At 36.8% G+C, this 12,729-nt stretch overlaps 1 protein-coding gene across 4 annotated transcripts in view; it reads right to left on the reverse strand.

The window, feature by feature from the left end:
• bcar3 (BCAR3 adaptor protein, NSP family member) overlaps positions 1 to 12,729 on the reverse strand; it is a 64,628-nt gene that overhangs the window by 25,406 nt on the left and 26,493 nt on the right. For all 4 annotated transcript variants that reach the window (XM_042729526.1, XM_042729525.1, XM_042729527.1 and 1 more), the window contains 2 exons: positions 8,266 to 8,611; positions 3,035 to 3,074 (listed from right to left, as the gene is read on the reverse strand). In XM_042729526.1, the coding sequence (XP_042585460.1) occupies positions 3,035 to 3,074; positions 8,266 to 8,611 (386 nt within the window). The remainder of the gene's footprint in view (positions 1 to 3,034; positions 3,075 to 8,265; positions 8,612 to 12,729) is intronic.

Consider the following 12,729-nt stretch of genomic DNA (forward strand, 5'->3'; position numbering starts at 1 on the left):
GAAAAAAAAATCATATCATTCTTGCTTGATATTAAATATTAGATAGATGACTTGCCATTAGTTGCTTGGCAGGTTTTGTCCTGGGGTTACATATGTAAACTGAGTAGAAGTTGTGCATTTGAGCTTACATCTAAACTTGACTCATTCAACCCCGAACCATGATGGAAAGCACCACCTGATCTGATATCATCTGAAAACAAACAGTTTTCACTAACAATGCTAAAACCAGGGTCATCTGACTTCAGGAAGTGATATCAGTGCATGAGGTCTTGGAAGTTAATTATCCAATATTTTTGATGGCTGGCTTCCTGTTAACTTTGAAGAAAACATTCCTTAGCTAACAGCTCTTCATAAAAAAAAAAAAAAAATAGGCCAAGGTTTTAGGTTTTGAATAAATGATATATGAAATAAAAAAATAACCAAGACACGCAAAACTAGCCAGCTGAATGTTGAAATATGTTAAACCTGATAGAAAAGAAACGCTTTTAAATTGATTATTGATTACAGACCTTGTGTATAGATAGCGTATTTAATGTAATGTGGATAAACAAGCTGTAAGAGACAGGAGTATCATTTTAAGGTCCTTTTTTGTAGCAAAGACTACAGTATTTTCATCGTTTCTTGGCTGAATGATCAACATCAGGTAACAATTTGAGAGGAAAGCAGCATAATTATAGCAGCATAATTTCAATATATACGTATATTATATTAAATAAGTTACTATTTTAGATGATAAACTCCATCTGTGGCTTTCTGACTGACGGATTGAATTTGTGCACAGATCTGCATGGGAACCTTCTGTTACTAAGAGAGATCAGAGATCCCAGATTCTGTTCAGACCCAGGTGTTTGATAAACATGATGCTGGAAACTCAACACCACCTGAAGAGGGCAAGTTGAGGTCCACATTCATTCAGTCTGAGGGAGAGGACGGGGGATTATTTACTGAAGCTATGACTACCTCAGACCTTGACGCAGACACCCAAACACACAGGTGTGATGAAGACTCTGTCAACATCTAGATTTAGTTGTTTTCAGCTGAGTTTTTAGTGTTGTAAACAGAAAAGCTTCACATGGCAGTACAGATTACTACAGCTGCTGATGCATGCTTACAGATGGCCACACATTAAACAGGCAGACAGTTCTGAGAATAGAGTATAAAGAGCCAGTGTATATGCAGTTCATCTGATTGAAACATTTCATGGCTATGTAATTCCCCTGAGGATATGTTTGTCAAGTTCTGTTATAGGCCTCTCTAATTGGCGGGTGAATCTCACGAATGTCTGAATCAGATTTTGCTCCAATTTTTATTTTTTATTTTTTTTTATTTCATTAATGAGATTACACTCCATTAATATCCAGATGAGTTGGATTTTTACAGTAATATTGCCATATATCATTTGTATAAACACAATCATTCATTTATTAAAATAATAATTTTTCACTTTTTTAGTCATGTAAATATTAATTAGTAATGGTAAAATGCTAAAAAATAAAATTAAATCACTCCTATTTATTTATTTTCAAAATTCAGTTCAAACAATATGTACTTTTTATATTAATTATAACAATTGCATTAATGAAAATTTTGTGGTAAAATGTGTTTAATTGTCATAAAAATCACAGTGCAAAAAAAACTGTACTGGTACAAAAATAGGCTTGTGCAAAATACATTTTCTGTAAAATATGGAAAACATTCTTGGACAGGCTGTGGGATTCACCCTGTAATGATGTTTTATAAAAAATAATCTTCGATTATGGTGACCGTATGTTCAACTGTGCTGGAGCACTGCTAAGGTATTGTTGCTATTGACTGTGTGTGTTTGTGCTGTTTGCTTTGGTTTGTTGTCTGTGTGAGGTAATGCTATGAAGTGTTTATTCTTCACAGGGAGCTGCTAGACCCCAATATGATGCAAGCCACTGAGCTACTGAGTACAGGGAGGACAGAGAGAGTGAGACGGATCGTTTCTCAGCAGGCTGACAGAGGTAGCTGTGTGGTGACAACACATTCAAGGCTGCAGGTGATCACAGTGGAAAATCTCATTCAGGCAGTGCTAACAGAATGAGGCACTCAAGATATATGTCACACCATATCTTTCATCAGAGTCGTGGGTGCTGTAATACAGTCATGTTGTGTGATGGAGAGCTTTCATAACTACTAGATGATGCCCCAGGTCAAAATAAAGCCAGGGAATGTTTCTGCCTTTGCTGGCAAGTGAAATTTGTCATTTGTTCCTAACTTGATAGTGTAAATTCAACTGCATATGTTGTTTGCAGAGCCTTGAAACATCACCAACTCATTTCCTCCTTGTAATTGTGCTGTTTTAATTGAGGATGTGTCTACAGGGGCCCCTCACACAGTAGGAAATGCAGAAATTGTCAGATCTTTATCGAAAATTTTGGCTGTAGAGTTTCCTGTGTTTTAAGAACAGCTCTGGCTTAAAGTTGCAAGAGTCTAAGGTCTGATATATTAATTTATACATTGCCTGTCATTTCCCTCAGAATCAAATGTGGTCAACTACCTAGACGGGTCAAGGAGAGTGCACTTTATTTGTTAACTCGGAGTTAAATAACACTGAGAAATGGAACGAAAGTATTGTTTTTGCAATTGGCTTAACTGTAATCATTCTTAACTAGCACATAAGATACATCAGGAAGCGTAAATGTTTATACAACAAAGATAATCACTCCCACTGACGCACACATTTATCTCTAATGCAAATCCAAGTATGCAATGTAATACGTATATTTACTCAGCACTCGGTCAATAAACTACAGTCCTTCATATCCTTAACATCCAGCATAGATGTCATTCCTGTCCTGTTTTAAAGACTCTACACTTACAAAACTCCTTAAGCTGAATAGTATTGGATATCTCAAAGGGTTAAGGGTTGCCCTAAGATCATTTCTGTCTTCTATAAACCCTCACCCACAATACCATGATTACCTCATACACTGCCAGTGGCTTTTCACCATAATAAAGCAATCATTTCAAACTCCACACGCACATGTTAAGGTAAAATGCGAAGCCTTACCTTGACATACTCCATGGTAGGGTCCATGCCTGCACCGTCCCTGCAGGAAAAAGAAAGAACTCTCTTCAGCGAACACATCAACTCTCCTTTAGCTCAGCTGGCTGCCGGTTTAACTGTAAGTGTGTGTGTGTGTGTGTGTATGTGTGTGTGTGGGTCCTTCTCTGGGCAGGCTGTACATTGGACTGCAGTAAAGCGCCTTTCAGTTCAGCCCCTCTCGCCTGAGGTCATTACACCACAGTATATACCACAACATGTGGACACAAACACCCACCATCCCCCCAAACACACACAATTACTTTCAATTACTTCCAAACCAACCCAAATGCACAAAGTTCAGCTGAGATTAATGCAGATATCAATTTTGACAATGAATACAAAATTTAAGCAGGCTTTAAAAGAGAAAAAATGTAGGGTTAAGCGATCAGGGATGAGCATGTCAGGTCTTTTACTGGCTCTCTGTCTCACACACAAACACACTCTTGTGACTCTCCGGATTTATGCTTACGTGAAGACTTAAACCCCAAATTCTAAAGGATTACAGCCAGGAAAAGGGAAATTAATTCCTTGAGTCTAAATTTCCCACCTGCTCGATAAACAGCATAAATAAACTTTCAGTGCTGCCTTCGGGTAAGAGACAAACTGTAATGTAACACAGACTCTATACAAAACATAGGAGACAGGACATAGCAATTTGTTCACATGACCTCTATTCTTGCCTGCAGCTTTAGGGTTATGGTCTAGATGTGACTTACCCTAACTGCAGAGATGGCCCTTGGTCAGAACTGCATTTTTTGTTTTATTTAGATTCTCTATGTGAAACGCAGGAACCATGGTGGTGAAGAGAGTCACGGAGAAGAACGAGCAGTCGAGGTACACTGCACAGCTCAGCTTTTTCTCCATTTAGATGTTTCCGCCCTCTCTCTTTCTGCCTTTCATCTCAGCTTACACAAAAACCTGACTTTTCTTTATGACTCTTTCTTTCCTCCTTTCTTACCACCAGGGTGTGTGGTGGACTGTCTCACCCCCTTAGGGGAATAAGGGTGGCTTTCAGGTTCAGTGTGGAGGTGGCACCTGGGGTGAGAACTCGGATATATAAAAAGTGTCACATAACTGGAAATATGAGAATGTGTGAGGATTTTTTTTTTTTTTCTTTTTTTTCTGGATTGTTTGTTTGCTTCGCATTTGATGTAACTTAAAAGCATAACTGATTTCCTGTTTAAGTTCCCACTGGACATTCACTAGAAAACTACTCTAGAGGCGGTAGGTCACGCTTTAAAGCTTCTGAACACTGACATTAGAGCGCTATAAGAGTACACTGTCAGCACTCCCACGGGTCGACCCAAGAGTGACTTGAGTTTGGGACCAGGCCGAACATACCGTCTTATCCGCAAAGAGAGGGCATGCTGTGAGGACATGTCCTCAAGAAAAACATCCATCTCCATCTCTGGCTCGTTCTGTGCCAAGCCACAGCTGTATTGTGTCTCAAAGTGATGATTTGTACCTCACAGTCTTGCCAGTCATAATTAGAAAGCTGAGGGAGGACATGTCAAGTTAGAGAGATGGACAAGCTATTATTGGGTTTCCAGAAACAGATTCATAATGCTTAAGCCACAGGAGAGAAATTGGACATTTGACATGCAACACTCCCAAAAATCACCCACACATTGAAAGACATAAATCAAAGGCAGTTCACAGCCAAGACGACAGGGGCATTGAACCGATACCAGTTAGGTTCACTAGGGAGCTCAGGGAGTTTCAGTAGGAAATCAGTCCATTGATGTGATTGTTCTGATTAGTGTAAACTATGGCGAGAGTGTTCTAAGATGTGTCTGTGGTTAAGCTGTGTTGCCCCAACGAGTAAATTGGAGATGACCTATGACTATACCGTACAAACCTACCTTCCTATGTGTGAGGAAGTTTAATTACCATTTGGGGACAAAATTTAAAAATAAGGTAAAAACTGTCATTTATTTTTGTTTTATGCTTTTTTTATGTTTATTTACAGTATTTACCTCAAACTGCAAAGGTTTTCCTTCTTTATGCAGATTTAGGTGTGGGTTCAATATAGTTTTATATAATGTAAATGGGTGTGTGAGAGGAAAGAGAGTGCAAAAGACTCCAACAAAAACTGTTTCATGTAACATCAGCAGAACTGTGTGGCAGAAGGAAATCCTTTGGACCACCTGGTAGTCTGGGTGGAATGTTTGGGTTCCGTAGAGCTTAGCAACCCTGACAAAGTTACATAATAAAACCGGACGGCCCAACAAAGACCTGAGTCTGCCATCACACACAGAGCATTAATATCATTACTTTTATGCATTTCATGTCAACTATCATTACTGTTATGCATTTCCTGTCAACTATTCATGACCTAATTTTAATTAAATGACTACATGGAATATTTGTCCTTTTAGTTCATAATAAAAAAGCTCTCATGTAAGTACATTTATCTACTAAGGTAATAGTATAACCAATAATACAACTGATCTCTTGAAAATGATGTTGAACATTTTGAAAGATAGGTGGCACTGTCTGGTGACAAAATATGCTGGTATTTTTTCTTTTATTTATATATTTTTTTTTATATATATATATATATATATATATATATTAAATTAAGTTAACAGGTAAATTTACTCACACGAGAGATCTTATCCTGTATAATGCACAATGCAGGTGTGATGACAAAGTGATGGCTGATTCATTGTGATAATAGCAGTACAACACCAGGAAATTGCTGATATCTTTCCATCAGAGATTTAAAACTGTTTAATCATTTGATTGTTTGGTTTAATGTTTACCATGTGTCATTTCTATCATTTGGCAGACTGAACCAAAGATCATTTTGGCATGTTTCAAGACAAGGCCTTGTAGTTAAAGAGGGTGTTGAGTGGATTCTGTCAACAACTAGAACCACTTTAATCAGCTTTAACAAGTAAATCAAATGGCACTGTTGCTCCTCCATCTCTTTCATCTGTCTCATCCTCTCCCTTTGTCTCTCTTTCTTTGTGTTTTTATCTCAATCTCTATTCCAATCTGTGTCTTCAAAAATTCTTTCATCTCTCGGTCAAGTTATAAATCTACAGTCCTCAATATAACCTGTGAAGAGTTATGTGTGTCTGTGTTGGAACAGCTGGCTCACACATGCAGGTAGTAAAGCAAAGCACTTAAATCCTTGATGTTTCATAAAAGGTAGATGTTTCAGTACTAGAAACAAAACCTACAGGCATCTTGTCTCATCTGACTATTCACCTGCAGGCAGATACTCAAACTGGTGAAGCATTCTGCAGCCAGACGTTTAGGAGGTTGGCATTTAATCACAATGCCATCCAAGTCTCCAACTCTGATAAATCTAATGTAAGAAAAAGTCATCCAGGAGTAAGCTAGTTATTGCTTCTGGGCTGATTCAATGTAGGTCCATGTTGATAATGAGAAGTGTCAATCCTTTTCTGTGCTGTAGGTTCCTCTCTCTCTTATACCTACACATTGTTTATGTTCTACCTATTGCTTTTTCCATGTGTCATGCAGAGTCGCAATAAGGTGTTGTTATGGTGACTGGGCCGCTATGAGAGGTCGTTGCTAACCTTGCTGCCAGCACGGAGCAGCTTCTTTTGTGTGCTGTGGTCATTTTTCACCTCCCATCTCTCAGTGAGCTTTGTGGCTGTGAAATAGTAGTCTAATATTAGGTAACCTTCAAATGTCAAGGGACAGATGCAGCCCACTGGGCTTACGGAAACCCAAACACACCCCTACACCTCAACAGACACACAATCACACGTAGTTACACTTAATACTGTTTTTATAAAAGCCGCTATTTAGTCTGTCTAGATTTCCTGAGGTGCTTCTGGTAAAAGTACTTGCTGAAGATGTTAACAACAGCTCGAGTTATCAATGATTTGTCTTATGGTCTGTAAACTCTTTCAGTTGTGGAAACTCTTTGGCACTTTCCATATGAATCCTATGTTTTTATTTTTTATTTTGTTTACCTGGATTCTTTTTTGTGAAACATATTAGATATGTTATGTCAATTATCATCCAGCAAAAATAACTTTGTAATTTCAAATGTTTCCAAAAATTAAGATCACAAAATAATGTTCTTTTTTATTTGATCTATTGAATTGATTTTTAATTTAGCAGTAATAATTAATTATTTGTTGTTTTTAACAATTACATTTTCATGCTTTAATCATATTTGTGATGCTGTATTCACTGTATTATCTGTTTGACTGAGTTCATCTTTGCATCCAAATCACTTTATAGGTTATATTTTAGTTTAAGATTATGCTACATTTATACTAAATTTATGTAATTTTTATATACCAAAAAAAAGCAACCCTTGTGGGGTCACAAACCCTAAGTTTAGAAACTGTTCAGTTTGATTGTTAAACAGTTGACAGTAGATGACATCTTATTACCCATTATATAATACAGTGTTTAATTCATAACACATTGTACTAAAGGTAAACGGTAATCCTGAGCTCTTAATGTCCCATAACTCTGTGCTCTAACCGGGCGAAACACAAGTGCTTTTATCAATTGTTCCATTGTCATGATTAGGACACGGTGTAATAGTATTGTAGCATTTTTGTAAAATGTAATCTGTTCTTGCTAATCAGTCTTATTCTATAATCTGACAAGCTGCAAGAGGTAAATTTATATGTATATGAATTATATGTGTATATATATATATATATATATATATATATATATATATATATATTATTATATATATATATATATATATATATATATATATATATATTCAGCCAATTCTGAGATATAAAAGTCTTGATCATATTCTACTTTTAGTCAGAAAAGTGACCAGTTTGGCTTGTTCACAGTCACACTGTCATTTGTTGGGTTTTAGATATACTTAGTTAAAGAACATAAGCCGTCGTGAGCAGGCAGGTTAAGCTGCTGTTGTGGCAACCTTCACCTAAATCTTGACCTTAATCTTGACTGTGTATTTGAAAGCAACATTGCTCTAATCTGGAAAAGAGCAGCATATGATTACATGAATTAGGACTGTGTTTTAAACCATATTACATGTTACTTCCTATTTACCTAAAGGAGCATTCAGACTGAGACTGACAAGTCCATAGAATAGCAACACCTGAACAATTGGGTAGCTTTGAGTTCTTTGCAAAGATTTATTTTTTTGCAGGTGCTGTAGGGCTTTGAGTTTGAATCACTGGGAGAGGACAGGCGTGTGGACGTACTGTGTTTCTTACCTAGATGTGACACTGCTCTTTCTGTCTGAGTGGAAAGACTGGTGTTCTTCGATAATGTTGTGTATGAGCGGTGATGGTGGCAGGCGATATCGGCCTGGGTATGGTGTTACTGATGACCCCATATTTCCATTCATCTCCCACTGCTTCACAGGAGAACCAGTGCCATTTTTCTTCTTGCGAGGCAGGGTACCATGGATGGAGACTCCCTGGTAGCCGCTGACTGGCATCTCGGCCATGGCAGGCCGTGAGCTCAGCAGATCCATAGAAGATGCGAGTGGACACTGGCGCCCGACGTGCAAGTTCCTGGGCAGACTAGAAAACCTCCCTTCTGCCATCATCCTCAGCTCTGTAAAATGGTAATAAAGACAACATAACATGAATAGTCTGCAAAAAAGATATACAGTAAAAATGTAATATTATGACATATTATTAATACAGTTTAAAAGAAATGTTTTCTATTTTAATATTTTTTCAAATGTAATTTATTCCTGTGATGGCAAAGCTAAATTTTCAGCAGCCAGTCAGTGTCACATGATTTTTCAGAAATCATTCTAATTTGCTAAATTTAGTGCTCGAGACATTTTTTTGTCAATGTTGGAAACCGTGATACATTTTTCAAGATTCTTTGATGAACAGACCAATTTAATAAATGTCTTAACAGACACTTTTGATCAATGTATCGTGTCCTCGATAAAATAAACATCAATAAAAAACAACTTTTGAATAAATTTATATGTATGGTGATTTATTTATTTTTAAAATTTTGGTTATAATACTGACAGTAGTCTGTGAGTCTGTGTTTAGCCTGTATCTATTATTAACAACACAGATATGGCAAAAAGCTACTGGGTGTTATTTGTTCTGACATTTCTTTCAGGTGCTATCAACAGCTAGTGTTTATACGAAACCTCCTGCCATGTGTGCCCTGTGGCACAGGTAAGTTGGAAGGCATCACTGTTTAATAGACTTGTCTCTTGGCAGCAACAGAGAAAAACAATATACAGACATCACTCTCAAAGAGAGGGAACTCCGTTCAGTCTGACCACAAGAGGTGCAGATAAGGATCTTCCCTTGTTGTCTCCAAACGCATGTTTACTTCAGCATTCCACAGCTGCACGGAGACCACTAATTGGTGCAGTGAAAGTGGAGACTGATTTTATGAAATTATGGATGATGATGGAGATTTGATGGCATCACTCTTTCTGTTGAGCTTTCAAAGGAATAGTTAACCCCCTACTGGTGTCCATAAGACTTTGACTTTCATATGTTTATTGAGGGGCTTCAAATTAAGAGAAAACTGTGGGTGTGTGAGTTCAATGACCCAGACGCTGGATGAATGTGTGTACGTGTTGACCCAATTAAAGAGCGCCGTTAGGGTTATACGGAGCACACATGCACACAGCAGAGCTGGTGTTGCCGTCACCCTCTTTTGTCTCTTTTGTGATGAGTGAAACTCAATATTGGACCCTGACAGCGCTTCTGTTTAAAGTCTGGCATGATCTCATCTCATTCCACACCACCATTGGCCCCCAAATGTTCTTTCTCTGCTACATGTAGCTGTGCATTAAGTTCTGGACTAGCAGCTCATATTGTTTGTTTTCTCAAAATTTGCAGTGCATCCCGGGTCCAAAATGAACACTCACCGAGCTTCAAATGTGACTGAAATTTGGCTTTGGTGAGTAAATAAAACATCTTGATTCATTTAAATAAAATAAGATGCCCAATATAATGATAGACTGTCCCTCCCTCACTGTTTATTTATCTGATGCAAGCAATGTAAGTGAATCAAATTGTTAGGAATAGATCAAGTGAAATTATGCTCAGAGAAGGGTCTTTGTTTTAACATTATATAACACTTGAAATAAATATGGCACCATTCCTAACATTAAGAGTAACAAAAGCTCCCATTGTAATGTTTTCATTGTAATATTAACACTTTTGTTAGAGGTTTCACAGACTGTATAGGATTCTGTGAATTAGAACTGCACCCATCATAATCAACAAGGTGTAGGCACAAGCTGAATAAGATTTATTCTGTGTAGACAGCTTAGTTGATTATTGCGATATAGTAATAATAGGATATATTTATATTGTTATAATATTGTCACATAGCTTTTTTATCATTTATTTAAAATGTAAATTATTGTTTTGTTATCTGCCACAAGGGCTAATGTTAATTTAAGGAGTATCTTGATTTACTGATTTATAAAACATCAAATTATTTCAGAAACAGAGTTCTTATTTTGAATGTGTAGCCTATATAAAAACTATAGCATAGATGCCACAAAGAAAATAAATATTTTAATGTAAATGTAAAATTTGAAACTAATAATTGTCATAAAAATAAGAGAAAATAATTATGATTTATCATAATCGTGCAGAACTACTGTGACACAATGACCGGTGTTTGTTGCAAATAAGCAACATTTTTTGTAACAGAACGAAACTTTTTTTTCCAAAGAGTTAATTTTGGTCCCTTACACAAACATCTGTGAAGAATTCCCTGGTAAAGCCCTGCTGGGATGTTTGAACCTACAAACTAACCAGTCACCTCCACCCCACAGATCCACTCATTCATGACCACCAACGTCCTGAATCAGCTTATCATGTGACTATGCTCATTTAATGTTGTTATTCAGTTTCTCACAGTAACAGTTGGGCTGGGTGTATAGCTTAGAATATTTTGTTCTTAAAGGATAACAAAACATATGAAGAGTTTGGTTCCAAAACGTGATAAATGCCTTTTTTTTCTTTTTTTTTAAATTGAATTTCAGCCAAAATCAGTATTGTATCTGGTTGGTTTTGAAAAGTAAATTTTTTATTTTATGCAAAATGCGATATCAGCAGGGTTATTCTGTCATGTTTTCTCCCTTTTTTTCCATACCGCGACAAATGCCAGTCTCCTTTCTTTGTAGAATGCGATATATCCGCTCAACCAATCACAGAGCACCATTCCATGCACTCTAGACAGTAATGGCGGTGCTTTGAATACTAGTTTTCCTCATCTGCTTTGTACTTGTGATCATTAAACAAGGACTGCATGATAAATCTCATGTGATTGTCATGCGCATCTCGTCAGTAAAGCCGATTCTGTGATAAATCTCCATTGCGTGCTTTCAGATGGAGCGGCATTTAATACATAGAGCCGTAGATCACTGGCAAGTTATGCAATATCACATTCATAATCGCAGATGAGTCGCATTCGATTATGAACACGATATTGCATAGCTTGTCAGTCTAAGTGTTTTTATTAATGCCATTAATGTTTTTATTAATACAGCATATAGCACTAGTCAACTAAATGAATGTAACATGGCAAAGAGGAATGCACTTTTGGCAGCTAGTTGAAGAAGGGAAATATAATTTGGAATTTCTGTGGTCTACTGTGATGTTGTTGTTCATGTTTGTTCATGATGAATTTTTTTTCATTTTAATAAATTTTTTAATTTTAATTAATTGATAGCATTAACAAGATGACCCGTTGAATTCATTTTGGGAGCGATGACTGATTAAATGTATTTTTAGTCCAGTACCTGTACATAAGTTTAGTATTGAGTTCAGAGGTCAATAAGCTCAGAGCCTGTCATATGTGGATCAACTTACTATGTTGTATATTTTCAATAGTTTCAATATGAAAAAATAACTTTTATATTGATTCAATGGAGAAAAAAAAAACGTGTCATGGATTATTGCATTTTGGGAAAAAAATAATGCAATTATATAATAAATCTTTGAAAATCAAAATCTGGATTTGAATTTTTAATGTTATTATAACCTAAAGATGCTATGTCAAAGTTTAAAACAGAAAATAGTGGTTTTCATCTTGCCACGTTCTTGGTAAAAAAAAAATGGTTAAAATGGATTTATTGCATTTTGTAACCAAACTCTTCATATGCACTGTCATACACCTGTAAATCATTTTTTTATGTGTTTATGTAATTCTTTACACATTCTGGGTGTTCTGGTGTATAATGACTAGATCCACACAGCGGGTTTTTAATGGTTTGATCAGGGCACTTTGCAGTGTTATGAAACCCTGCTAGAAATACCTGAGCTGTATATTTATGCACCTGGAGCACCTGTGCACCGTCCCGGGGCCCTGAAACATGAGACTTCATTCACTGGAGCTGTTTTCATGTGGTGTGTAATGGCTAGGAGACATTAAAATCCACAGATCAGTGTTACTGAGTTATCATACTGGCTAGTCAGGAATCCCCTGTTGGTTTCAGATTAATTTGTCTCACATGTCTCAGAGTGTGAGGGATAGTCATGCTCATCTGAGAAGGCAGATCTGTTCTTCCTCTGTCAGGGGAAGTGAGGGGTCTGAGTCATAATACTCCATATACATCAGTGATTTTAGGATGGCAACTGTGACATTTCTAAAAATAAAAATAGCAACATAGAGTGGAAAAAGCTGGGGCAGACCCTCCAGGTCCCTGAATGAGGCCATTTCAAAAGGTATGA

Source organism: Cyprinus carpio, chromosome B8 (genome assembly GCF_018340385.1).
Source record: "Cyprinus carpio isolate SPL01 chromosome B8, ASM1834038v1, whole genome shotgun sequence".
Taxonomy (NCBI): domain Eukaryota; kingdom Metazoa; phylum Chordata; class Actinopteri; order Cypriniformes; family Cyprinidae; genus Cyprinus; species Cyprinus carpio.